This window comes from Melospiza georgiana, chromosome 21 (genome assembly GCF_028018845.1).
Source record: "Melospiza georgiana isolate bMelGeo1 chromosome 21, bMelGeo1.pri, whole genome shotgun sequence".
Lineage (NCBI taxonomy): Eukaryota > Metazoa > Chordata > Aves > Passeriformes > Passerellidae > Melospiza > Melospiza georgiana.
Genome location: NC_080450.1, coordinates 3668767 through 3695875, shown reverse-complemented (window position 1 = coordinate 3695875; position 27109 = coordinate 3668767). Strand labels below are relative to the sequence as shown.

At 42.0% G+C, this 27109-nt stretch overlaps 2 protein-coding genes and 1 long non-coding RNA gene across 5 annotated transcripts in view; 1 reads left to right on the top strand and 2 right to left on the bottom strand.

The window, feature by feature from the left end:
• Positions 1–524: 524 nt before the first annotated feature.
• CEP95 (centrosomal protein 95) lies at positions 525–19283 on the top strand. Of its 3 annotated transcripts, none has more exons than XM_058038959.1 (22): positions 525–758; positions 1965–2093; positions 3061–3168; positions 4032–4142; positions 5101–5209; positions 5753–5862; positions 6666–6770; positions 7244–7434; positions 7878–7947; positions 8561–8649; positions 9725–9843; positions 10158–10293; positions 10442–10556; positions 10922–11085; positions 11366–11458; positions 11849–11999; positions 13091–13251; positions 13672–13746; positions 14196–14348; positions 15337–15483; positions 15573–15644; positions 15717–19283. In XM_058038959.1, exons 1-22 carry the CDS (start codon positions 737–739, stop codon positions 15891–15893), a joined length of 2607 nt encoding a protein of 868 aa, XP_057894942.1. In that variant the 5' UTR covers positions 525–736; the 3' UTR covers positions 15894–19283. The 3 variants fall into 3 exon arrangements, with proteins under 3 accessions (XP_057894942.1, XP_057894943.1, XP_057894941.1); XM_058038960.1 differs by having other exon boundaries at positions 6663–6770; positions 8606–8649; XM_058038958.1 differs by having other exon boundaries at positions 6663–6770.
• LOC131092311 (uncharacterized) lies at positions 3161–7979 on the bottom strand. Its single transcript, XR_009115484.1, has 4 exons — positions 7895–7979; positions 4478–4656; positions 4021–4210; positions 3161–3339 (listed from the first exon to the last, which is right to left on the bottom strand). It is a non-coding gene; the product is annotated as an uncharacterized LOC131092311 (long non-coding RNA).
• A 727-nt stretch (positions 19284–20010) lies between the features above and the next one.
• The window catches only part of SMURF2 (SMAD specific E3 ubiquitin protein ligase 2), a 58720-nt gene continuing 51621 nt past the window's right edge, over positions 20011–27109 (bottom strand). The window contains exons 13-19 of the mRNA XM_058038731.1: positions 26409–26523; positions 25822–26000; positions 25252–25389; positions 24765–24885; positions 23269–23470; positions 22245–22320; positions 20011–21970 (exon numbers count right to left, since the gene is read on the bottom strand). Of these exons, the coding sequence (XP_057894714.1) occupies positions 21871–21970; positions 22245–22320; positions 23269–23470; positions 24765–24885; positions 25252–25389; positions 25822–26000; positions 26409–26523 (931 nt within the window). The 3' untranslated portion in view covers positions 20011–21870. The remainder of the gene's footprint in view (positions 21971–22244; positions 22321–23268; positions 23471–24764; positions 24886–25251; positions 25390–25821; positions 26001–26408; positions 26524–27109) is intronic.

Sequence of the window (27109 nt, the reverse complement as noted above, 5' to 3'; positions counted from 1 at the left end):
CATGCCAGCAGCTAATACAGTGACTTTCATTTATAGATCTTATTTTTAATAAAGGTTTTAGCTCTCCTTTCATGCAGAAATGCCTTCGGATTGCCTGTCAAACCTGTATCGCGGCAATGAACACCAACCCCCGGTAATGGACGCACCGGACAGCAAATGTCGCGGGTCAACCTGCAAGGTCAAGCACTAGAACTTTCCCCCGCTCCACCCCCGCCCCGGGCCGGCGCTGTCCCCACCCGCGTTACCGAGGCAGCGCCACCCCCGCCTCCCGTTCAGGTCACCAAGGCGGAGCCTCACGGACAAACCCCCCCTCCCCCGCCGCCATTTTACGCTGCCAGCCGCGCTCGGCGGCCGGAACGCCCCGGTTCTGGCCTGTGCTGCCCGGGAGTCTCGGCCCGCGGGGCCCTGCGCCGGTGGCGGCACCGGCCGGGCGGAACCGGAGCGCTCGGGCGGGGAACGGCGGGGCCGCACCGGGGCCACCCGCCACATGACCGGGTCTGCGGCTCGGCTTTGCGGCACGGGCTCTTTCTCTGCTCCCCGCTCCCAGCCCAAACACAGGCCCGTTCCCAATCCCGTTACAGGGGGATCGGCCCCGCCCCGCTCCCGTAACACCGGCCGCGACCGACAGCACCGGACACCCCTGCGCGTGCGGCCCCGCCCCTTCCTGCAGCGCCCGCCCAATGGGCGCGCAGGCCGCCGTTTAAATGGCGGGGGCGGCCGGAGCGTTGGTGCCGCCATGGGCAGCGCTGAGGGCGCAGGTAGGGCCGGGCCCGGGGGGCTCCGAGCGCGGCTCGCGGGGCCCGGCCCTGAGGGGTCCGTGCTGAGGTGGGGCCCAGCCCGCTCCCGGGGTTCCGGGGCGCCCGCAGAGCCGGAGAGCTTCCTTCTCCCTCATCACCCCTCCCCGCTCCTCGCATCGCTGGCACAATTTTATTCAGCTCGTTATTTATTAATTTATAAAGCTCATCCATGCAGCTCATGTTTATTCATTTATAAAGCTGTCGTTTTTTGTGTTACGGCTTTTTAAGCTCTTTGCGGTAACCTCTTCCTTCCCCTCGTTTGTCTTTGTTCCTTTCCTGGTGACACTTTTAAATAAATAAAGCTGCAGATAAACAGCAATTCAAGTGTTCCAAGACATCAGCCTGAAATGTAGGAGATGCTGCTTTAACCTTTCATGCATCTGAAACTTAAAGTGATACCTGGAACTGAAAGAGGAGTAGAGGGATGAAAAAGTAACACTCCTGTGTACAGAAGGCTGAAAACTCTACAAATTAGTTTCTGTTGTAGTAATTCTGTGCTTTTTGTTTCCAAAGGGGACTTATGCCATCTCCCATAAATTAAAGTTCTTAATGCTTGTTAAAATACGTGTCCTTCAAAGCACATCGATCTCAAGTCTCAAAGCTTGAGGACAATCACGATCTCATTGTGCTCAACAGAGCACTTGGTGGGACCACCTCTGTATTCTGCTAATCCTTAATAATTAATTACAGTATAATTTACTTTTTATGAGGAGTATTTACATTGGCACTGATGACATTGCCTGAGACTGTTAGAGAACCTGGGTTTGTCCGAGAAGCTCATGTTTTCCAAAAAAGAACCTGTCATTTCTGATCATTGATAAATAGTGTACCAAAGCTTGGCTTCTTAGAGTCTTGAAGGTTTAGAGTTTCTGGCTATGTGCCCAGATTCAAATTTGTTTTTCATTACATAGAAAAAAAAAAATAACCTGCCTAGCCAAAAAATTAACCTGCCCAGCCTGTGGTACTTAGGTGCTTTTCACCTCCCAAGTCCAGTTGGGCTATGATTGCACTTGAACAATGTTTAATATTTTGGATGGATGGGTCAGCCTGCTGTGTTTGACCACCTCTGGTGGAGTTAAAGACACAGTGGTTACTTTTCACTGTAAATAACCACATCATTATTTCTGTGTTTTTCAGTTCTGACATTTATGTTTTTCTTCTGAGCAGATTGGGTTGATGTTGCCAATGATCTTTGTAGGACCTGTCACATAAACCAGCACATAAAGCATCTCTCAGAATGTGGGGCTGACCTGTTTGTTCATCTTTATGAGTCAATCTTAGGAGAAAAAGTACCAGGTAGGAATGATAACTGCTAAATCTGTTTTTTATTTTTGTCTCTGTGTAGTTAAATAAAATTGAACCTTGTAGTACTTCCTACAGATGTAGGGATTTAAAGTATTTGCATCCTTCCAAAGACAAAAATAGAAGATTGTAATTCTTTAAGAAGATTTAAGTGGTATTGGCCAATTTTATTTTAACTTTGGACTGCTATGAATGGCAGCTATGAGGATAGCCACCACAAAACTACTGTAAATGTGGCCTTGAAAGCTGTCTGTGGGCATAGTACTTTTGAAAGGTGTGAACTGGCTTATTTTATCTTACAGCAGTGTTAACACTGAAGTCTGCTCTCATAAAATGCTTCATGCTTAGAGTCTGTAAAGCTGAGCTGTGATTTAACCCTGCTTTAACCCAGCTCCACTGGGCTCCAGTGACAACCACTAAGCAAAGGCTGTACAATTATGCATTTGCTTTGTTTATAAATTGTTATGTGTAGGAAGTGTCAGACTACTGATTGCAGAAGGTTTTAAGAGCACTGAGGTGACTGGCACCTATTGAAGGTAGAAGTCTTGTTAAATGTAAGCACAGAACTAAAAATAATGTTGTTCCCAATTCAGCAGAGTACATTGCAGTGCAATCAGTGTGTGACAGGGAAAGAAGCAGCCCTAACACAAACTGCAATTCCAGTTTGATGGTCTGAACTAGGTGTGTGTGCTGGGAGTGGAGGAGGAGAAATGCTTTAGTAATCTGTGCTTGAATTTAATCCTGATAAAACCTCACATCTTCCAAGGGGTGTTACAAGTTTGTGCTCAGTATTTATAAAAGGTTTTTAGGACCATATATGACACTTGGGCTTTTCATCAAGCACACAAGGTACTGAAAAAATACTAGTTTGTAAGCAGAAATTAAAGCAGTTTCATTGTTAAGGTACTTGCAACAAGCTATCCATTTAAATAGTCTAAAATCTATTCTTTATATTAAATAGATTTCATTGCTACTCCCAGAAGCCAAGAGGATGATGCACATAATGTACAAGCAGTAATAGATTCCCTGGCATTGGATTATTTGCAGGTCAGCTTATCTCACATCACAGGTAAGTACTTGGTTTAATGAGACAAATGCAGTTGAATATTTGTGTGGTTTGATTTAAACACTTTAGGAACCAGGTGTTACACAGCTTGCTCTCAGACTTGCATGGAATCTCTTCTTATGGTATGGATGTCACCAGAACATTGACCCACTGCCTTGGACATCAGGTTATACACTGAAACAGCAAGCAGAGAATAAATAAGAGTAAGAAATGTTAACTTTAACATCCAGCCATGCTTCATCTGACTGCCACAGTGTTACCTGAAATCTGCTACTGGCTCAGGCTTGGACACTGTGCATCATAATGTACACTTGGATACTGGATTTTAAGACATGACCCTGGAGTTTCAAACTTGTTCATATATTTTTAAGAGTTGGGGAGTAAAGAGTTAACTGTGTTTATCTGTACATAGATTATGGCTTTCCCTGAGTATTCCTGTATATGTTCTCACACAGCAAAGAATGAAAACTGCATGATAAGAATTATCTGACTTGGTGCCTGTATACAGTGGCTGGTGTTTGCAAAATCCTGCTGCTACTCCATAGACTGCTTCATGTGCTATTTTTATGTATAAGAAAGATATTAAATACCAATTGTCCCTGAAAATATCTCAGAATATTTATTTTGTGAGTGTGTCAGCAGTTACTGCATCAATAAACTTATTAGAACTGAAAATATGCAAATTTAACACTTAAAATATACTTTAGGCTTACCTACATAGTCATAAATAAGTGACCTTAAGGTGTCTTCTGAGCTGACACCTTTACAAGAATTTCCAAGCACTCTTCTACAGAAAATTCCTACTTTTGAGAATATTTCTTCTGTGAAGTACTAATTATTAATATGTGTCATTACCTTCTCTTAAGGTGAGAACATTGTGAAAGGAGACAGGGAGTCTATCAAAAACCTCCTTGAAATATTTGAGGGTTTGCTGGAGTATCTTAGAGAAGTCAGTGAAACATCTTCTCAGACTGGAGGTGAGATGTAAACCCAAAGTGTTTCCAATGTAGCAAAGATTTATTTGGGTTTTTTGGTTACTTATAACCTTGACAATGGAGATAAGAGAAAGACAAAACTGACCTCAGGGGAGGAAAATTTCAGGGATGAAGCTGAATATTTGCATTCCTCATTTTCATAAACAATAATAAAATAGATAATTTTCCCCCAAACTTACATAATCTTTCTGAGAAACCTACTCTAGACAATTCATCCTTTGTTAGTTGCTTTTCAACCTATCAGTAGATGATTTAGGATTCAAGGAGGTGAATGTTGGCTTTAATTGGAAGAATGAGCAAATATTCCTTTTACTTACCAGGAGAGAAGGGGGGACAGCAGCCTTTCCAGGAAGAGGGTCCTGGGACAGGTCCATAGCAGGGGTTGTTTTGAGGAAAATGGGAGGAGAATCTGCTCAGCCCTGCAGAGGCATCTTACTGCAGGCAGTGCTGGTCTGTCTCAGAGCTGGTTGCAGCTGTCACCACTGGCTGTTGCACCCTGTGACAAGGGGAGAGAGCATTTGGTGCTTGAATTCCTCCTGACCTGCACCAGAGTGGACAGAGCAAAGGGGACAGGGGGAATGTTCAGTGCCTCTGCTGCTCTGCCCTTCCCTCACACTGACAGTCTTGTTACCCACTGGGGGTTAGTGGCTCAAATTTTCTAGCTATAAGTGCACAGTTTAATTTTTTTGAGGAAGAAGAAAGGTTTATTAGTATTTTCAGCAAGGGGATATATGGTAATAGTATAATTTTTCAAAATTTACCATAGAAGTTGCCCCACCTCCCCCCCGTCCATGTGGAACATCACATGTCATCATTTTAGATAAAACACTACAGTGTTGATATTACACATAAACTGTTCTGATCATATTGGAAGTACTACCTGTTAGTTTATTGGTAGAAGTAGTTTTCCTGAAAATAATTACCTCTTGTTTATGAACAGCTGAGATAAATGTGCTGTCCAGTGATGAAATTCAAATTGCACCTCAAGAGCAGCTGGAAAGCACTGCTGATCAACTTACAGAACATACACTACTCTCATCAGCTGAAAGGTAAGAACAATTCTGAATATTTGCTTAAACACAGTGATTGACTGTGTATCTATACACAAATTAGTAGGTTTTTTAATAGTATAGACACCTACTGATTGCATATGCCAAAAGGAATGTGAGGTGACTCCTCTGTTTGGGCTAAAATTACATCTGGGGCTTCTTTTGCCCTTGAGGAGTTGCTGCTTTTGTTTCCCTTAAGTTTACTTAAGGGAAGATTGATTTGTTCAGCTGAGTTCAGTTTGTGGTGGTTGTGGCTCCTGCTCTGGTTTTAAGCTGAGTTTATGTGACTCCTGCTCTGGTTTTAAGCTGAGTTTGTTACTCCTGCTCTGGTTTTAAGCTGAGTTTATGTGACTCCTGCTCTGGTTTTAAGCTGAGTTTATGTGACTCCTGCTCTGGTTTTAAGCTGAGTTTATGTGACTCCTGCTCTGGTTCGCTGTGTGGCAGCAGGGCCGTTCCTGCGCGGCTCTCGGCAGCTCCATCTCGTGGGCTGCATGGGCAGAGGCTGAGAGAGGAAATATTTGATGGCTTTGTGTTCCCCCCTAGGTCCCAGTCAGAATATTTTATTCTAACTTGTGATACAGATGGCTCAGGATCTACCAGTGAATTAATTAAACTTGGAGATACTGCTTATTCATTTTCCAAGAGAGGGGAAGGTGAGTTTGGGTGAGAAAAAATTTTCAGACTTTTCTCTAGTTAGACTCCTAGAGTTTTTTTGTGGTTTTTCTTTTTTGTTTCCTTTTAAAAAGTTACTTCTTTCAGTTTTAAATCCTTGTTAAAAAGGATTTAAATACTGTTTTAAATCCTTGTTTAAAAACCCCCAGACAACCCACAATAAGCAAATACATCTTGCTGAAGTTAAAATTTCTGGAAGTAAATATTCCAGGTATTATTTTTCCTGACTCCTGCACTATTTTATTTGGATAAAGGTTTGTTGTTTGAGTTCTAATTCAGTTCTACAAAGGCATTTTATCTTGTTCAATAGAATAGGAGAATTCTGAAGACTTTGTTTCATTTGTTGCAGTGTAACATGTATTATTTAAGACTGTAAAAAATTATTAAGTTCATTCTTAAAGAAGATTTCTCAGGAGTGTGTGCCCCTTCAGAACTTCATGGATGGCTCTAAAAGGAGTCGTGTACAAATGACTTAAATGGAGCTCATTCGTATTTCATATTTTTTAGAAGAATATTCCAATTCTTCCTGTTCTTATTGATGATTCATCTCCTCAAGTAGAGGCATAAAGAAATATTATGAATTGTGAACATTTCATTGACTGGAGTTACAAATAAGAATTTAACAGACCTATTCTGAGCTTAGTATGGATTGCTGACACCATCAATGAGCAGACATTAAAATTGTCCCTCTCAACAGTTCATAGCAAGGTGCTTTATAGATCTTAATTTAATTTTTTTAAGCATCCATTTTTAGAATTTCAGGTGCCTGTGCTCTGTCTAGCAGGAAAGGACACGGAGGCAGAAGAATCTGAAAGCACAGAGGCTCTTATAGCATTGCCCAGACAGTTCTCAGAAAGTGAAAGGGGGACTGAAAATGAAAGGGAAGATGGTGAGTATTGATTCTTCTGACAGCTCATCCACCTGATTTTGATTTAGGGGTGTAGGGAACTAGGGTAGTGTGAAGAAGAGCTTTAGTCGTGAATGGAAACACTTTAGTCATGTTTTAAAATAAATTCTTTCAGAAAAGCAATATTTTAGTTTCTCAGAGTGGGCAAACTTCCATTACCTGGGGTATTTCTGCTTAGCTAGGATTTGGCTTCAGCTGGGCTGTTTTTAATTTGTATTGTGGTTTGTATTCTTTTCTTTTGTGGTTCAAAACACTAAAAAGTCTTTGTGGAAGATCTTCACATTTAAATTCATTTTCTCAAGGCTGAAAAATGTTACAGCACTGTCCTGTGCAACCCAACAAAGGTGGCAGCTCACATTTGCTATGCAGACACTTCTCTTTGTTATGTACAATGCACAAAACTGCTCTGCTTTCCCAGATAACAACACTGCAATTGTCTGTGTTTGCCTCTTCAGGAGGGATGGAGGCTGTTCCTGAACCTCACCAGGGGAGTTTGGGTGTCAGTGCTACCAAACTGGGGGAGCCCATCCAGCAGGCAATTCCTCTGCTGCCCCCGTTCCAGCCCTCAGATCCAGCCTGGAGAGATCCCCACAGCTCTCACAGAGCAGCAGCCCTGCCTTGCAGAGAGGCACTGAACATTCCTGCTGTAAGGAAAAACCTTCCCTTTGATTATTTCATTTTCCTTTAGTAACCAATACTGCTTTCATTTGAAAACTTCCTAGTTTACTTGCAGAATGGGAGTAGATGCTCCCTGAAGAACACTTTTGAATGTGTCAGAGTTTATTTCAGTTCCAGGAATTCTGGATTGTAGATTCATTCTTCACTAAGTGTCCAGAGAGGAATTTAGTTTGAGGGATGTGTTTATTTTATAAATATACACATATATATATATATAAATTTATATATATATACATACACATCTACACAGTCAGTGCCAGAGTTTACAGTACAGTAAACAAAATAATTATAGTGATTTTTATCTATCTCTAAAATCAGCACTGATTTCCATTTGCAGACAGACCTGATGTATGAGCTTCCTGTCAGCACTCTCCTGTGAATTTATAGAACACATCTTGCTTTTTATTTCAGATTGAAAAGTCACTTACCCAAAAATTTCCTGATGTTTCTGATGGTCTTCCTCTATCCAGAAAAATCCCTGGTGAGAGAAAATTTTGCATCCTCTAGGGTAACTCTTAAGTGTTATAATGTTGCATTTATTTTTACTGGCACCACAAAAAACATTGTTTTGAATCTGCTAGTGCATTTTTTTAAATTCAGCCACAAGTTCATATTTCTATCTCTGCTTTACAGAGAAACAAAAATAGGTTACTTTTAATCTGTTCCCTCTACTGGAAAAACGTAATCCATGTCCCCAATTCAACTCCTTTCTTAGTTAATCCCGTTAAGATGGGTCTGTACCACAGAAACCTCTTCCAGCAGATAAGTCCCATGGCTGAGCTTATTCTGAACAGAGAAACATGGACCAAACAAGGCAGTTTCAATTCTAAGAAAAAGCCATTAACTGCTATTGTAAAAAAGGTTTAGAAGATATTTTTTTTCAGTACTCATTTTCTCTGTTGCCTTGGAAACACTGCTTACCTTTTTTAGTTTCCATAGCATTCCCATGACACTGAACATTGAAGACTGGAGAAATTACCAAAATGAATGTCACAACTGGGTAACCACAGTTGCTTTGTCATTCTATTCTCTGAATAATTTGGATCCACAGGCCCTGGCTCACATCTTTTTTTCCTTGTTGCCCACATTAACAGGCACAGTGCCATTAACTCACACTTACCTGTCATCTGCTTCTGCAGTGGGAGAAATGCTGGGAGGTGATGCCAAGGACAATGTGACAAAGGTACATGTTACATCTTAATTTTTGGAATTTCAGTCAGTAGTTTTTGATTTCTGCTTAATTTGTCTTGTTATCCTGCGGCACTTCTGGACTTATTTCGATAATATACAATCAGTGATGCAGTGTTGTTAGACTGGGATTATGTGCAGTCTGTGAGTCAAGTCAGTTCTTCCTGGAGCTGTTTGCTCCAGAATGTACAGAGCCAGCACCCACAGAGTTCTATTTATCACAACCAACCAGTTACTGGTTATCTTGCTTTTTAATCAAAAATGTACAAAGCACAGGAGTACAGTCATGTCCTTTCTCTGAAGTGTATCAGCATTCTAAATTAGTAAGAATTTTGGGGGTTTTTGCCATTAAAACTTAGATTTACTGGTTTTTAAAGATCCATGAACTGCTTATTATATTATCTTCTTATATTTTCTTGCATTGTCCTTTACTTTTCAAAAACTGAATAATGCAAAACCCACAAACTGATCAGCACTTACCAATCTGTGCCCATAGAAATGTGTCTGTAAATGAAGTTTCTTTCTCTGGAAACACAATTTTGCCTTCTGCAACCACAAGAGGTACTCACAGACTTTGCTTGTTCCAATAGTTTAAACAGCTTTTACTTCTACATTGTCTCTGAAACTCATTTTCCATTGGTGCATTTCCCAGGATGTCCATGCCAAGCCCCAATTCCTCCAGTTGGAATGGAGAGGTTACCAGGCAGAACTGAACCAGTGCAGCTGAATGGCACAGCAACAGGAGCTGAACTGCAGCTCAGTCTGTACTGAGGGAAATTCAGTTTATTTCCACTGCCTGGCACCAGTCCCAGGCTGATGAGGTGCAATGTGGAGATACTCATTACCTTAACCTAACCCTGTTCTGCTTCCATGGTTTAGCTGTGAACTGATCTTCCATATTTTGCTAGTCCATTTCTTTAAACATTCATTCTCTAATGCACACTGTCTGCAGTCAGGAGCCTGGAAATAGAAATATTTTTATATATCTATACTCACAGGGTTTGGGATGGTTCTATTACAGCATCTCTACTCACAGGATCTATAAAACCTTCCTTTACTCATTTTCCTAGGTGCCTCTGGTATCTGAGTCTTCTATATCTGCCTCTTCTGAGGAAAAGCTCTCACAAGTGACTGAACAAGTAACACAAACCCCAAGACCTGAATCTCAGCACTGGCCTAGAACAACAAGGTAAATTCAGATTTTTGGTACTGAACCACTTTAGAACTTTGATTTCCATGGCCAGCCAGCCCCCTCCTCCCTTTTCAAATGAGATCTCTCTTTCCTTGGCTGTGTGACAGTGAAAGAATAATTCTCACAGAAAGATTTCCTGTTTCTCCTGACATATACTCATTTTGTTAAATATGTTATAGGCATTTATAGATTCTGCTTTACTTAATCCTGTAAAAACATGCTTAGGCAAAAAGTGAGCTGGAATTGTGTGAGCTAATGCTCATTGTCAAGTTTTTAGAAGAAAAATTAAATCTGTCTGCTTTCTGCTGTAGCAAATATGAAAATTCCACCCCAGATTCAGTTGAAGATTCACTTACCCACAGAACAACCAAGGAGAAGGTGCCCAAGGAGCAGGAGTTCCATGAAGCATCAGAAAATCTGTCTCGCAGGCTGAAGGAACTGGATTTGGTAAGTGCAGTCTCCTCTTTGTTCAGCTGAGCAAGGCAGCTTTGGTAATGCCAGTGGAGAGAATTCTGAATATCAGTGCAACTAACACCTGCCTTTAGTTCATTCAACTCTAGAACTGTCTATTGAACAAAAACACTCTGTCCCTTAGATGTTGAAGAGAGCTTTGGGTGAGCACACAGGAGGAGGGGAGCTGCCAGATGAGGACAGCCTGTCCCACCACAGTGACAGTGCCATGGACTATGGCCGAAGGACAGCTGGGAGAGGTGACAATCCTTGTGCCAGTATTGGGATGGAAACAAATACAAAAGAAAGCTGCTACACTGAATTACAGTTAGTTACTGACTTTTGTATTGCTAGCTCCTTTCTATTTTATTTCTATTGCTAGTTCATTTCTTTGATCCAAACCTGAGCTACAGTAACAGAATTGCAACACGTTTATGTTTAACACTTAAAAAAACATGGTAAAAAAATACAAGTGAAACACAGCTGCAGTAAAAAATGTATAGCAGGTGGGGGGAGAGACAGAATACAAGCTCACAGGACATGGTTCTGAAATGAGGGTCTCACAATACACTTCACTGGGTTTTTTATCTCAATTTGATACTCAGTGAATGCTCTTTCCCTACAGACACACCACGTCCAAGGTACCCAGGCAGGCCAAGATCCCTCTCTCCAGCCTCTCCCTTGTCTCAGCACCAGGAACAAAAACAGAGGGGCAGAGGGACAGGCCAGATAAAGACAATCCTCAGCCACCTGCAGGAGGAAAGGGATGAAAGAACAAGAAAAGCAAAGGTAATTTTTATTTTTGGACTGGACCTTGTGGTAGTTCTTACCAACAGTTATACTTAACCCACAAAACCAGAACTTTTATGTAATGGGAGCATCTGCTCTCCTCTAGCAATCATATGCTGTTTATCTGTAGCCTGCTGAGGAAGAGATTTAAACCCCAAATTTTGTAAAAAAGAGTCTAAAGTGGAAGAAGCTACTTTGACCCATGCAGCAACCAAGTTAACAAGGTGGCTGTATGGAGTGATTATTTCCTCTGACAAGTCCTTTTATTTTTGTTTTTTAGCTGGTCACTAAAGCTTATGAAAATGAGCTGAGAATTTTTGAAGCGAGGGAGAGGCGAAGAATTTCCAAGCTCAGAGAAGCTGCCAAGGAAATGGTAAGTGATGCACTGTTGGGATTGCTGGTTGTGTTTTGTTTGGTTGATTTTTTTCTTTTTAAATTTATCTAGATGGTCTGTCCAGACAGTTTAGGGAACAAAACCTCCTTGACTTCCAGTGTCACAGTTAGAACACTGTACAACTGAAGTAGTCACTTACCAATGTTAAGTGCTGCAGAAGAGCTGAGGTTATGCAATGATGAGATTTAACCTTTATTTGAACCCTGACCTGCATTTTGTAAATTCTGGCCTTCTGGAGAATCCAATGCAAGATGTCCAAGTTCTCATTCTAAAGTCTGAAAGATGTTTAAGTTCTGATGGCCAAACTGTGTTCTGTCAGTGTTTCCCTTCTCATACCTGTTCTCCATCTGTTTTACATCTGCTCCTAAGGAACAAGAGTACAAAGAAAATGTCTTTCAAGAACCTCCAAAAGTGTCTCAGCCAGTGAAAGTTTATTCTAGAAAAACCACACCTCAGTATCCCAAACACAGCCAGTGGATTCCAAAACGAGGGATCAGGAAGCCAAAGCAAGCAGCTCCAAGTAAGAACTGCAAAACTGTACTTGGTGGAAAACTGGCATCTTTTGAAAGCATGTGTTGAACTCCAGGAATAAAGGCACCAGTCCAACATATACCAGTCAGCTGTAGCATTTTCCCTTCTTCTGACCTCTATATGTCTGGATTTTTGTTAGGGAAGATAATGCTTTACATAAATGTAAACCATCAGTGCACAATCAAATTGTGACCCATTTACTACTTCCTTAAAATCCCTTGGATTATTTTCAGGGCTTTTTTTCATTGCTGCTACTGCTGTGCTTATTCCACTGCAGTCTGAGCTCTCCTTTTGTTATTTTTCTGAGCATGTATCAGATTTTAAATTGGGCCTGTGGCTGGAGCTGAGCCATGTTCAGGTCACTGAGCAGGATCTGTCAGGACCCTGCCTGTGTGGTGTTTATGCTGCCCTGGTTCTGCTGAGCAGGTGATGCTCCAGGAAAGCCAAGCTGCAAATCCCAGGCCCAGTTTTGGTTACCAGCACTGTGCATGCCTATGGAGAAGATCACCAGATCATCTCCTACATACCTGAATGTTGCTCAGCTACACTGGTTATTTTTATTCCAGTTTTTGAAGGCCTTTGGTAAATACCCTTTTGTTTCATCTCCCCATCATCTTTTCCTGCCAGAAAGATCAAAGATGTAATGGATGGGAAAGGGAATTTTGCACCTGTTTACTTGACCTGGATCTGTCATTGCCACGGCTGTGCTGGCTTTATTTTAAGTTGCTGCAACCAGAGAGAGAGAGAAAGCAATCACTGATTAGTGATGGTCACAACACATGAAGAAAGAAGGGGATACCTGTCTTAGCTGGATGTGGTGGGGGTAGGGAAATGGCATCTGAACTATAAAATCAATTCTTCAGAGAAAACAACAAAAGACTGGGATTGCTTTCTCTGCTGCTGTGCTGGCAGGATGAGAAGTCCTGCTGGGTTTAGCTTGACATGGTAACAGCAGCATGGTGGTTTTATACAGTGTTCAATGTAAAATATTTCTTGACTTATGCTGACACTGTCTGGATGAATTTACAACTAAATGTATTCTGCAGGAATTTATTGCTTACCTCTTTCTTTATCTTACAGTGACAATAAGAGACAATGACCTCCTCCTGCAGCTCCTGGAGGAGTTTCCCCACCTGCACATTTCCTCCCGTACTCTGGATAAAATGTGGCACCAGCAGCTTGCACAGACCGAGCACCTCAAGGCACCCTCTGCCAGACCTAGACCAAAACTGCAGAATCAAGTGAGTGTTGTCATTCTTACCTGCTGAATGGCAGCAGAGATGGCCTGACAGGGCTCCTGCACACCCACAGCAGTGTGGGAGGATGTTCTGGGAGCTTGGTTAAATAGGGACGTACAGATTTACACACACAAGTTCAACTTTTCATCAGCCACTTGAATCTTGTGGTCCTTCTCTGATAATGGTTTCTTGAGTACTGCCTAGGGTTGCTATTGCTGCTTTAAAAGCATTTTGTAGTTTTCACTGCTAGTTCTGAACAGTCTTTTAGTTTAAAAGTGAGTTATGAGATGCAAAAGTTGATTAACTTATACAAGGTAACAACCCAAACCCCAAAACATAGCAGAGGGCAATATTTAAATCTGCTCCATAGGACAGCTTGTCCTGCAGCACAATGCAAGTAGTGAGCTTTTTTTAAACCTCCAGGTTGAACAAGCCTTGAAGAAACATGAGCTGCTTGCTGCAATTATCAAGAGAGATCAAGATCACAGCAAGAGACTGGTATGTTCTTTGAAGACTATTTGTTACATAATGCAGACATTTCACATGGAGCTAAAATGCATATTCCCACATCATGAAAATGGCTTTTTGTCTTGTGACAACGTTATGCTTTTTGAGTAGCTGTGGTCTCAAAATGCCACATAATCTGTTTGTTGTGCAGCTCCTGGGGTCATGGGAATGGAATATTGTTATTATTACACTGCAGTGCAGTGGTTCTCTAAGAGGTAAAAAAGTGCAAGGAGGAGAAACTTGAGGTCGTGTTGCAGCTCCTGTGACAGTGACACGACTTCACTACTCAGTGCTGACTAACGCTTTACACCTTAACTGCAAAGCTGGGCTGTGGAGCAGGTCCTTAGTGAAGGACCCTAATTAGCACTGATGAACAAAGCTTTGCCTGCAGGGTATCTGTGGGCAGTTGGGTGCTCTGACAGCTGCTGCTTTCCCTCTAGCAAGAAATCAAGCAGCGCATCCAGCGGCAGAGGTGGGCTCAGAACAAGGTGACCGAGAGGCGGCAGCAGGCGGCGCGGGCCAGGAAATACTACGAGGATTACCGGGTGCAGCTCCGGGCCAAGCTGCTGCGGGCCAGGACACGCGAGGAGAGGGTGAGCACGAGATCCCTGCCCTGCAGGGTGGAATTCTGCCCTGTCAGGACCCCAGCGCTGAGGTTGAGGTCGGGTCGTTCAATGCTTCACCAAAGCACAGAGCCAAGATGAAGTGGCTGAGCAGTTAAGGCCACAGAAATGGTTCCTGCTCTGGAAATGTGGATCCAGTGCAGGGCAAACCACTGTGAAACAAGAAAGGATGATTTATGGGGCTAAGAGGAGAGAAAGGGTGAAGTATCAGTGTGGAAAAACAGGGCTGGGAACATGAGAAATTGGGGAAATGAGTTTTCAGAAACAGTAGGATTAAGAAGTTGTTCCTACAGTCACCATCCAAAGAAAACAATCTAAATCTTCAGTTAAGGGAACTGATTATCAGGCAGCCTTGTTATTTGGTTGTGTTTGTAAAACAAAGTGGACTTTGGGACTGATATGATCTAATTAGGGCTGGACATCAGAGTGAGGGAAAGCAAAGAGTTATTACAACTCTGCAAGGACAGATACACAGTTGTCACCTTTCCAAATAAAAGATCAGAAGTTTACTGCATAAACCCCTGGTAAGAATTTGAGAACTGTTTGCCTGAAGCTGTGAGCTGCAGCTGGTAAGAGTTCTTTGGAGGAATGGAAAGCCTGAGTCCAGGCTGGATTTCCTGCAGCTGGAAACCTGGATGAAGGTCCTGAAGTCAGGCTGCAGAGTGCAGGGTGGGTTGTAAATCACAGTGCATGTTCAAAGGCCCTGGCTTGCACAGTTGGGTCATCTGACTAAACTGACATGAAAAATTATTTTATCTATCAAAATTTCAGCTGAATGAGTAATACAAATCCAGCTCAGCTGTATCTGCACCACCATTTCTAGGTACATAATTGTGCTTTTTCATGGGCAATCCTCATGTAAACACCATTCCATCAGGAGCTAAAGCAGCTGAGAAATGTAAATGTACTTACAGGTTCCTGGGAAAGTTTCAGGTTTGCTTTTTTTAATTGCTGGCAGATATTTAAAAACTTATTTGAAGAAGGCTTAGAAATTCAGAAGCAAAGGCTGAGGGAGCTGAGAGTTTATGCTCAGGAGAAGCGTGATGAGCAATGGAGGGAGCACCAGGCTGAGCTGGAGTCCCTGGAGAACTACTACAGAGATCAGGTAAAGCTTCATCTGGACCAGGCAGATCATATTTTTCCACTTAGAAGTCTTTCTTTAATTAGTTCAACTCACACATGTGTTGTGTTTAGTTTTCCATGCTAGCAGAAGCTCTATCTCAAGAATTCCAAGAAATCCAAGCCAGAGAGAAGGCACAAGCACAAGTAAGTACTCTTAATTTTTTCCAATTGCCTTTTCTTTCTACCTGCTGTGGCTAATGTCAGTATTTTCTTTAGATGCTACAAAAATCAAAAAGGGAGGTGAGATCAAAGATGGAGAAGGAAATACAGCAACTGCAAGCAGCAATCATGCACAATGATGATGACACCTTTTTTCAAGAACTGGAGGCAGACAGACTGAGATCCAGACTTCAGATGGCTTCCTTCCAGTACAGCCAGAGCCACTTCTTTTGACTTGGGTAAATGTCACTGCAGTCCTTCCTGGCTAAGATGATCAGTCTTTGGGTGTGAGGCTGTTTTATTCCTCTAAAATATCTGTTGTGTCATTTTGACCTGTCAGGAGTGGAGCTGCTGGGGTCTGGGATCTTCACAGCACTTTTATGATGACCAATAAAATTTCTAAACTGCTTTTTACCTTCCTGGCAAGGCTGGGGTGATGTTGGGCTCTACCAGAGGAAGCTGGGATGAAGTCAGAGTGCTTTAGTGAAGTTTTCCTGGTGGAACAGTTGGATGCTGAGGCTCCTCTGCATCTGTGCTGGGGCTGTTGCTGCTAAGCCAGTCTGACACCATTAGTCAGAAATCATGGATTGGAAAGCTCACAAAGCACAAGAAGATCTTTGAAAGAACATCAGAGGTTCAGGTTTCCTGTGAAACGCCAAGTTAGAGAATTCCTGCAATAAACCTGACATAAGTAACTGGGAATTTAAATACATCAAGCAAGGGAAGACTTCTTCCTCTCCTGCTTCAGTTGTACTCACAGGGTTGGTGTTGCTGGCTTGATAAAATACAAAGGCATAGAAAATACTCTTCCTATGCCACAAATGTACTGGGAAAAAGAATTTGAAACAGAAAACAATGCAGATTCTTCTAAAGCTGTGCATGATCAGCTTCTGCAAGAGGTGAACCCTGGGAAGGAGCTATGGACAGCCCACACTCACAGGTGAAGCCTGGTTACTCCATCTTCACCCTGACAGAACCAGAACTAAAGAATGATTAAATATTTCACCAGTCAGCTTTGACCTTACTTCAGGCTGTAATTTCTGCTTCCAGGAGAGCAGGAGCTGCCAGCAGGCCCTGCACCTCCTGTAGCATCTTGCAGCTATAAACAGTGCAGGGCCAGCAGGAAATCCAGGTCTCAGCAGCCAAACACTGGGGAGGTGCCAGCACAGAGGGATGAGGGCTTGAACTGAGAACAATTACATAAAACCAAGCTGATATTAATGAAGCTCATTACTGATACAGCCTGTCTGACAAAACTGCAACTCTAATTAGTTTATCTTGCTAGTAGAATAGTTCTTGCTTAAAATTGCTGTGAGAGAAGTGATACAGGAATACTGGATTTAACTGCACTGTACACACAATATTTAAAGGTTGCCATGAGGGGGTGTCTCTGATGGAACTGACACCACAGAGCATTCACACTCATTCACTGAAAAAAGAGCTAAACAGGAAAAAAAGCCCCCAACATCTGAAGGAGCTTCTTTTACAGATTAAACAAAGCAGCCAGCTGTTACAGCATGAGACACCTCACTGCAAAAATGCAGACCCAAAACCTCTCCACAAAACCAGAAACACAAAACCCTGACCTGTCCAAACCTTTTCAGGGAGTTGCTGCAAGCCTGGCTAACTTGAAGCCTTTAAGGGACAATATTTATCACCTAAGTTGATGAATTTTATCAAATCTTTACCAAATTTGCCTTTATTTCCCTCCAGGAGGGTGGTGTAGCTTTGCTGAGTTTTGAGAACAGTGTGTTCATCTGTTCACCAGTGCTGAGATAAAGCCCTTGCCAAGCCAAGGCAGTACCTGAGCCAGAGTCAGAGCTGCTGTGCTTGAGCAGAACATTCAGCACATCCTCACTGCAGGTAACAGCACCTAGGAAGTCACCAAGTTTCAAGTATTTTCTCCTGAAACAAAGTCAAGTTACTTAAAAATGACATTGTTACATTTTAAACATTTAATTAAGAAAAACTTCAAACTTTTAAAAACCATTGATGCTGTGACAGTGCAAACAGCATACAATTTATTGCTCAACTTCTGCATGGGTACATACATTAAGTACTTAAAAACCATTTTATACAGATTTTTTTTTTTTGTTAAAGCTCATGTAACAGCTGGGTGAAAATACAATGATACCAATGCTAAAACACTCTGTAATAAATACAATGGAAATGATAAACTAAGAACTGTCAGTTTGTGGAGGAGTAATTACACTTGTATAAACTAATTACAACTACAGACAAAGAACTGAGGATGTGCAGAGCCAGGAACCTACTACATAGTGTAAAGTACAACAAATGGCACCTGTTAAGTGTGTGGTGCTGTTTAAAAAGATGCTACATCGAGCTGGAGGATGGTGCTGTGACAGGAGCAGAGCTTGAACTTCCATCAATGCAGCCTTTTAAACACACCAGGAGTTCAGTACACATGTAGTGTTGTGGAACAGGAATTTCAAAACAGCTTGTGTGCTCTGGACTTTAGTACAACACAAAAATTTGGTACAAATAAATCAGTTTAGGGAAACTGAACCTATGTGCAAAAAAAAAAAAATTAGAATACATACTGTACAAAGCACCATTACAAAACTCTTTACACCGAGAAATTAAATCCTCTGAAACTCAACTGTGAACTGTATATTTGAAATCTACAAAAGTCACTGTTCATAATTAAACATTCATAATGAAAAGCAACAGCATAAAACCATGATGTGACATCTCTCTAAAACAACCAAAGACTGGATAAAGTAAAACCCAGTAAGAGGGACACATTGAAATAAATATTCACATTAATCATGGGGTGAAAGTCCAAGGTTAAAATGCAATATTAGGCTTAGCACCTTTTTGAGGGGAAAGTAGCTGACGTGTTCTTGAAACAAAATTTTGGAAAGGAATCAACCCTTTACCACTTTCAGATAAACATCTGACTGGGTGATGAGGTGCTTTAGTTAAAGCTCTCAGTCTTTATGAAGGTAGAAAGGCACTCAAAATACTTGGTATACTCATCCTCATCTGTCAGCTATGGAAAGTTCAATGCAGATTTGTCTAGTTTTGCCTATAATATATTAAATTTACAATATCTGTAGCAGTTAAAAAAATTCTCAATGCCATACCAAAATGTTTAGTAGAAAAACAGATGTACTGCTAAGGCTGCTGTGAAAATGAATGTAATTATCAGCTGATCTCAGCTCTCTGTTCTGCAGAGCTCATCTCCTCCCTCCCAAAGGTGCTTTTGTGACAGTAAGGTGACCATAACCATGCATTCAATAAACCCACCAAATTTCCTATTTGCCATGTTCCATGCCCAGGGAGGCTGTGGCCACAGGCTGGGCAAACACAGGGGATAAAACAAAAACCCAAACCCTTAAAAAATCACTTCTGTCAGTTCCATGACACAAGGACCTGTCTGTAAAAACCCTGCAGCAGGCACTGACCCTCAGAGCTGGCAGGAGCTGAGCAGAGCTTGGGCAGGGCTGGGGTAGGGCAGGAACCTGCACAGGGGCTGAGCTACTGCTGCCAGAGGGACCTGGGCAGCCCTGCAGGGATGCACAAACAGCAGCCCTTCAACAGGAGTGCAGGAGTCCACTGAAAAGAAAGGGAAAAAGAAGGAAAGCAGAAGGGGAAAAGGAAAAAGGAAAAGGAAAAAGGAAAAAGGAAAAGGAAAAGGAAAAGGAAAAGGAAAAGGAAAAAGGAAAAGGAAAAGGAAAAGGAAAAAGGAAAAGGAAAAAGGAAAAGGAAAAAGGAAAAGGAAAAAGGAAAAAGGAAAAAGGAAAAGGAAAAGGAAAAAGGAAAAGGAAAAAAAAAAAGGAAAAAGGAAAAAGGAAAAAGGAAAAAGAAAAAAGGAAAAGGAAAAAAGGAAAAGGAAAAAGGAAAAGGAAAAAGGAAAAGGGAAAAAGGAAAAGAAAAAGGAAAAGGAAAAAGGAAAAGGAAAAGAAAGGAAAAGGAAAAAGGAAAAGGAAAAGGAAAAAGGAAAAGGAAAAAGGAAAAGGAAAAAGGAAAAGGAAAAAGGAAAAGGAAAAAGGAAAAGGAAAAAGGAAAAGGAAAAAGGAAAAGGAAAAGGAAAAGGAAAAAGGAAAAGGAAAAAGGAAAGAAAAGGAAAAGGAAAAGGAAAAGGAAAGGAAAGGAAAAAAAAAAAAGGAAAGGAAAAAAAAGGAAAGAAAAAGGAAAAAAAAGGAAAAAGGAAAAGAAAAAAAGGAAAAGGAAAAAAAAGGAAAAGGAAAAAGAAAAGGAAAAGGAAAAAAGAAAGGAAAAAGGAAAAGGAAAAAAAAGGAAAAAGGAAAAAAAAAAAGGAAAAGGAAAAAAAGGAAAAGGAAAAAAAGGAAAAGGAAAAAAAGGAAAGATGAAAAGAAAAGGCTCTGCTGTGTCTCCAGCCTGGCTGTCCCAGCAAGTCTCTTGGCTTTCTGTTTCCATCCCTCAGTAGCCTCATCCTGCAGCCAGCCCAGAAAGGGAAGCAAAGTCCTTGGAACAAAGCTGCCAGCAACAGCTGTACAACAGAAATAATCAAACCAACATGTGGCTTTGGCTCACCAGATTCTCACCACAATTCTATAAAAGTAGTCCCTTGCCCACTACTCTAACACACAACATCCAGTAGTAGTTTACTCACTGTGGCAGTCAGACTTGGCAGAACAAGATTTAGTTTAAGCTGCACAGAACAGACAGTAAATAGCTGGTTCACTGTGACTGCCACTGCAAACATGGAACAGCTGCTTACATCCCATCCCTTTAGCATTTTCAATACCTTTGACTTTCTTCTCATTGGCAGTGAAAAAATAGTGCAGATTTGATGATTAATTGTAACCTAAGTTACAAAAACACAACACTGATTGGAAAAAAACTGCTACTTCTTCCAAATATTCTCGTGGCTGAGAGGAGAAGGGCACTGTGTCTGAAGCAGCCTGATTTATCCACACACCAAGAGCAGATCAGACAGATCTCAACTGAGAATTTCCAAACTAACATCAAAGTTCAGTTCCCTCTACTGGTAGTGCATTTTATTCCCCTTTGAAGAGATCAACCCATGCTATAAATCATATATATACTTACTTCCATCCCTACAATCAATAAATTATGTGCTCTTACAACCTCATTTCCAAAGCACATTACACATATTTCAGTCAATACACCATTTTTCCTTAGCTGTAACTTAAACCCAAGTGTCATGAGCAGCTGGACAGAGATTACAACATGTTTTACCTGATAAATCTTTAGCATCAACAAATACAGAATATGATTTGGCTGCATTCAAACAAACTTTGGTTGACTGGACAGGATGGATTCTGGAACAAACTGCTGACAGGCTTCTGCTGGCAAAGCCCATCAGTGCTTCAACAGCTGAAAAATGCAGTGTTTCAATTTAAGGTCAAAAGCAACAAAAAGTACTCTTGACAGACTTGTTAGAAAAATGCTGTTTAAAAAAAAAATCAAAACATCTACTGTTCATTAAGAAAAGGTTATTCCACGTGTAAACACAAGGACTGTACCAAATAGTCTGTGTCACTCACTAGAAATTCTGCTGGAGGAATCTGACAAGTGATATAAATAGGACCCCAAAACATCATATCCGGAATTCCTGCTTGAAAAATATAAAAAAAGCCCCTGTGGCAACATTTACCTGGAATTTACATTGCAGAATATCATAGTTTACTATAAGAAAATGCAGTTAACATGTAAGTGGCTTTCATTAAAAAGATTAATGATTCTTTCAGCCAATTTTATGCAAAGTTAGAATAATCCAAAATATTTTTTTTTCCAAAAATAGCAGGTATAGATGCTGTTCAGTATCATACATTTAAAACAGGCTGAAACGTGACTTGTACCGACTGCTGAAGTTGTGTCTTGGTATCTGAGAATAGAAATCAGGTAGGCAAATATAATAGATTACCTCTTACAAAAATAGTAGTAGTCTTTAAGTATAGAATACTGCTTAACTGTTGAAATGTAGGAAAAGTCAGCATTCTGTATGTTCAAGATATTAGTTTTTAATAGCAGCTGAATGATCCTATGGCAGGAACCACAGAACCTATTTTCTTGAAATAAAAAAATTTAAAAATTAAAAAAAAAAATAAATCCAAAAGTTGTCCTTTCCCTCCCAATGTCCTAGTGTAGAAAAGGGAAAGTTTCCTGTATTTCAAGCATTTCTTGAGTCTTGGCTGAGGGAAGGAAGGGCTTTCTGGCTGACAGGAGTATAAATAGAGTCTGGGAGAGGCTGGCAGGGTCATTCCACAGCAAAGCCACAGGTCTCCTCGATGGCCGTGAGCAGCTTCTCGTAGAGCTTCTCGTAGCTCTCGTAGGCAGGAATGTCGATCCTGTTGAAGCTGGGGGGAAGCACAAGCACAGAGGTTTCAGCTCTGCAGCCACCACTGCCAGCTCTGCCTCACCTCACCGAGCTGCAGATGCTGCCAGCAAGGCTTGATTAAAGAATGAGGCCACCCAGCTCCATGAAACAAAAGCCATCTCCAGATCTCACACCTCTAAGGGACAGCTTTGATTGTGTCACAAAAGACAAAAGAAGTGAGACTGCTCCAAATGCTCTGACAGCAGATTGGTCTTTAAGTTACAGATCACAAGAGAGAACTGAGAAAGCCTTACCAGGTATGAGCTTTAGGCAAATTATTAGTGCTGGCGTCGATCTGGTGTATTGTGAAGAGTCGTGGGCCTGCAGCACCTGAAAACCCAGAGCAGATCTGTTACTGTGAGGAATAACATGAAATGTCTTTGGTGCACTGCAACAAGAGAGCAACTAAATACAAAGAGAAGCTCTGCACCAAGGAAGATGAAATCATAAACAGGCAGGAAAAAACTGCAAAGTCCCAGTGGTTGTGGGACAGACCCCTCCTTGCCCACCCAGACAGCCCTGCAGTTATTTAAAGGAAAGGTAAGGAAAAAAGCACTGATAAGGAAGAATAAATCAGCTTTTTCACTCAGTGTACTGCATAATTCCAACAGTTTTTAATTTATCTTCTCTCAGCCCTCCTACAGAACAAAACTGTACCTGTCCCTGTTTTATAACTGTTCTTGAAGAGTGGCCAATTCCACTGAAATCCAACAGTGCCACGATGTCAATTCCTTATAATTTTATTAAATTAATCTGACTACTAGAAATCTCTTTAATGTCTCTGCTAAAGAAAAAAGACTGCAGCACAGCCATTGCTTAGACTTGGTCTGCACTGAAGATGCCACAAAGGACAGAAGAAGCTACAAATGTCCCAACTTGAGCCAAACTGGAATCCTGGTCTGAGCAGCCATTAAAAATACAATTCAGAGGGTCAGTGTTTCTCGTGGGGACTCTGCTGTTAAATAAAAGTCTGAGCTTGAGTTGTGTTACTGCATTTCAGTCTAAAAGAGCTGTACAACTGATGAGGGCTTGTAAAATTAGGAATAAAACCCCTGGATTCTGGAACCCCTTTGAGATCTGAGCTGATCAGAACCTCCTGCCAGAGAAGAAAGTGAAGAAATGAAATAAAAGAGCCATTTGCACCTGCTCAAGAAGGTACCACACAAACACACAGAAAAGAGCTGCTGATTGCAATCAGACATTGAAATGGCTCTCAGAAGTCGCAGGGCAGCTGCAGCCCCACCTGCAGCCGCTCCCCAGCTCCAGCCCAGGCGTTACCTTGCAGTGCCTTGAAGCCCTGCAGAGGCACCCGCGAGGAGCCGGTCACGAACTGCAGCAGCCGCGCCCTCCTCTCCTCGTCGAAGAGCTCCACAGCCTTCCAGAACCACTTGACGATGTTGCTGTCGGGGGTGCAGTGTTTTAACCTCGTGTTTGCCTTCCAGTCGTTCACATCGATTTTTCCCAGTCCGCAAATGATGAGCTGTAAATTTAAAGTAGATTTATTATATTATTTCATCACTTGGTTTGGAGCCAAATTATGAAGAAATGATAGTGAAAAATTGACAGATTTTATACCAAAGGCAAATTGTAACTCCTCCCTCATCTTAAGCAATGCAGAAATATAAATTTCTTGGTTTTTTAATTTTACCTCTGTACACAAACCATTTTTCAAATGGTCTCAATTCAAATTAAAAAGAACCCAAACCATTTCAAGCTTAGACAAGAGGGCCTTGACCAGTCAGTTAAATAGAAGCACAGACTGTACCCCTGTATGACAGAGCAGGAATAATTCACATTTGACCTCAGGATTTCTTTGGGAGCATGGCCCAGGGTGCAGTTTGGCTGGTGCAGCTCTGGAGCCCCAGAAGGAACCTTGTTCCTGTGACACCACACAAAGGACAGAGCTGACATTGCCACTGAGCTTCCAGTGCTCCTGAAGGGAGATCCACAATGGATCGGGTTCAGCTCAGGGAGGATGTGATCATAATTCTGAAGACATTTTTATGACTAAGAACACTGGACCTTCCCCTTTCTTATTCTACACTTGCAAAATGGCTCAGGGTTACCAGCAGCATGGCTGGCTCAGTGCTGGGAGTGAGAATATTTGGGATAAAGGAGGAGCAATCACCACGTTCCAGCCCAGGGATCACAAGCACATGTGAATAATTTACCTGTGGCCATTTTACATGGCAAACCCCTCAACTCCACAGACTGCAATTCCATTTCAGTTTAAAACAAGCTTGGGATCTGTGGATTTGCCTTCAGAGAATATTGTTTGAACGCTGATCCTGACATTCTGTAGCACACTTGTTTGTGACAGCACCTTTCCTTCTGCTGGATTTACAGGACCAATGGAGTCTGGCAGAACTGAGCTCTGCAAACCCCAGGTGCCTGACACCATTCAGGGCAGTGCATTAAGGGCTGACAGCCTGTTCTGCTGGCAGCATTGAACTTCACATGAGGAAACTGCCCTGGGAGAGCTCTGCACCAGGACTCTGATGGAGCAGAGAACAGCCCGAGGTCACTGCAGGTCCTCAGCAGGCTCAGAGGGGTTTGAGCTGCAGGGGAGCCACTTGTGCAGTTGCTGTGAGCTGTCACCTCCAGGACACGGCCACAGCTCTCATGGGAGGCACACACACAGCCATGGTCCCCCTGAGCTGCTCAGCCCCTGCCCTGCCCCATCCCAGGTGAGAGCACACCAGGACAGCCCCGTGTTCCTGCAGCTCTGAGAGCCTCAGCACACCTGACACACAGCACAACACTGCTGCACTGACCTCCAGCTCCTTCTCATCAAATGTCTTCAGCAGATGTTGTGGGATTACTTCATTAAATCCCTTCTGGAGTGCCAGAAACTGAGCTTCAATTCCTCGCAAAAACCGCCAGTTCACATAAAGCCTGTGAGCAAGTGCAAATTGGGTTTGTGGAGGATGTATTCAAATACAATAGAGCTGCAATTCCATTTCTCCAGCCCCAAACCACGGCCCCACTGACAGGATTACAGCAGAGCACTGCACAACCCCACAGCAAAATCCAACAGCACAACACTGACAATTCAACAGTGTAATTGTTGAAGTAAATCCAGCATTCCTACATCACTTCTCACACAGCAATTTTAACAAGAACTCTTCTACTACCAAAATAAACTAATTAAGAGTTGCACCTTCGTCAGACAGAGGACACTGTATCAGTAATGGCCTTCATTAACAGCTCTTCCCCACTGTAGAAAATGGAAAAAGAGCCTGGGAAAAGCTCCTGATGTACCTGACATATTCCTTTTTGTTCTCCTCAGTCACGGGGATGCTTTTGCCGTTGGGTTTCAGCTCGTGCTGGATGATCTCCCCGTAGGCGTTGTGCTCCACACAGAACGTGTGGTCCAGGACCCCGGTGATGTCGTTCTCACTGGTGCAAAGAAAGCAGCAAATGACTGAGGGAAAACAAATTCTGCAAATATATTACAGCCATGTTCTACCTGACAGAAGCACAATTTCGTTTTTCAATGGCATTTCGAAGCCCTGCCTGGATGTAGAAGGTGAACATACAGTTTTACTATGTTGCATTTTAAAATCTTTATCAAAGTTTCCATGTTATATTTTAATAATCTGTTACTGTTAATAATAGGTAAAATTAATAAATTAATATTAACTCCACACACCTCCCCCCTAAAATTTGAGGAGCTTGAGCATTTTTAGCCTTAAAGAAGCTGAATTGTGTGAGAGATTTCTTAAATCTGCCTAAGAAGATCAAAATACACCTCATTTCCAGGATTTAGGACCATTATCACATAACAGAGCCAGCATTCTAACATCCTGAGGTACCCTACAGAGTACATACAGTATCCAGACTAAGCTGTTATGGAGATCAGGGTCCACCAGTTCCATGTCATCCAAAGTAATTGGCTTCCCAAGCAGCTGCTTGTAGAAAGGCAACGTGAAGCCGCCGTCAATGTAGTGCCCGTGGAACACAGCCATCCCCATGATCCTGCCCACAAAGTGGAAATAGGACAAGTGTTCCTGGAACAGAGCAGAGACAAGGCCATGCTGCTGAGGGACACCCCCACTGCTGAGCATGAGAGAAAATTTCAACACCCAGAAAAGAAGAAAACCCCAAGCCCAAACCCTGTGCAGAGGTTTTGTTTTGTTCCATGGCACACTGAGTATTTCACTTCCAGTCCAGGAGCCTTACAAGTAACAATCAAACTGAATTTCTCCCAAAGGAATCATAAATTGACATCTGACAGAAAATTAAGAACACATTTGCGAAGTCTGATCAGTGCTAAAAGGAAACTATCATATAATTGTACAAATTCAGTGTCCAGCAGTAGCAATTGTAAGAATTTGGCTCGTGAGTGTTGAGCCCTGCCCAGGTGTGTGTTTGCTTTCTCAGAAATGCCAGACTGACAGCACTGGCACCAGCCCTACCGGGTTGACGGCGGAGTCGGGGTTGATCTGCAGCGTGTAAATGTCATCCCGGGAGTACTGGAAGAGCCCATAGTATGGATTGAGCATCTCATGGGACAGCAGGTACAGCCACTCCCTGGAAAACAAAACCTTTTATTGGAACTCCAGAGACAAATGCATTGTGACACTGAGAATCATTCCAAAAGTCTGATTTTTAAAATCTTACTATTAAACATAAATGTGAAGGAAGTTATCTCTGGACATGCTGAGATATGGCTGAAATCAGAATTATTTTTACTAGCTCAGTAACCACACAACACCTGACAGCTGTCCAAGATTTTCCTTCAGGTTACTCATCTCCAAGAGAGTTTCTGACTGTGATTCTCCTATATCCATTACACACTAAGACAAGACATTATGTATTCACTTGAATAGAGGGATGTTGGAATCAAAGCTCTTGATATAAATCATCTTTAAGGTAATGGATATATTTAGTTCAAGTTTTAATTATGTGTTCACAAATCAGTAAATAATGGTCTGACAATTGGGCATGTCATTTTTTTATAAGAGAAAAGTAACCTCAGACTATTGACAGACTGAAGTTGCCCACCAACTGCTGGTGGCAACATTTTGCTTCAAACAGCAGTGACAGTTTGCACTTAAGCATATTTTATGGTTAAAATTGTGCATAAAGACAAGTATTTAGTGGTATATATTCTCAG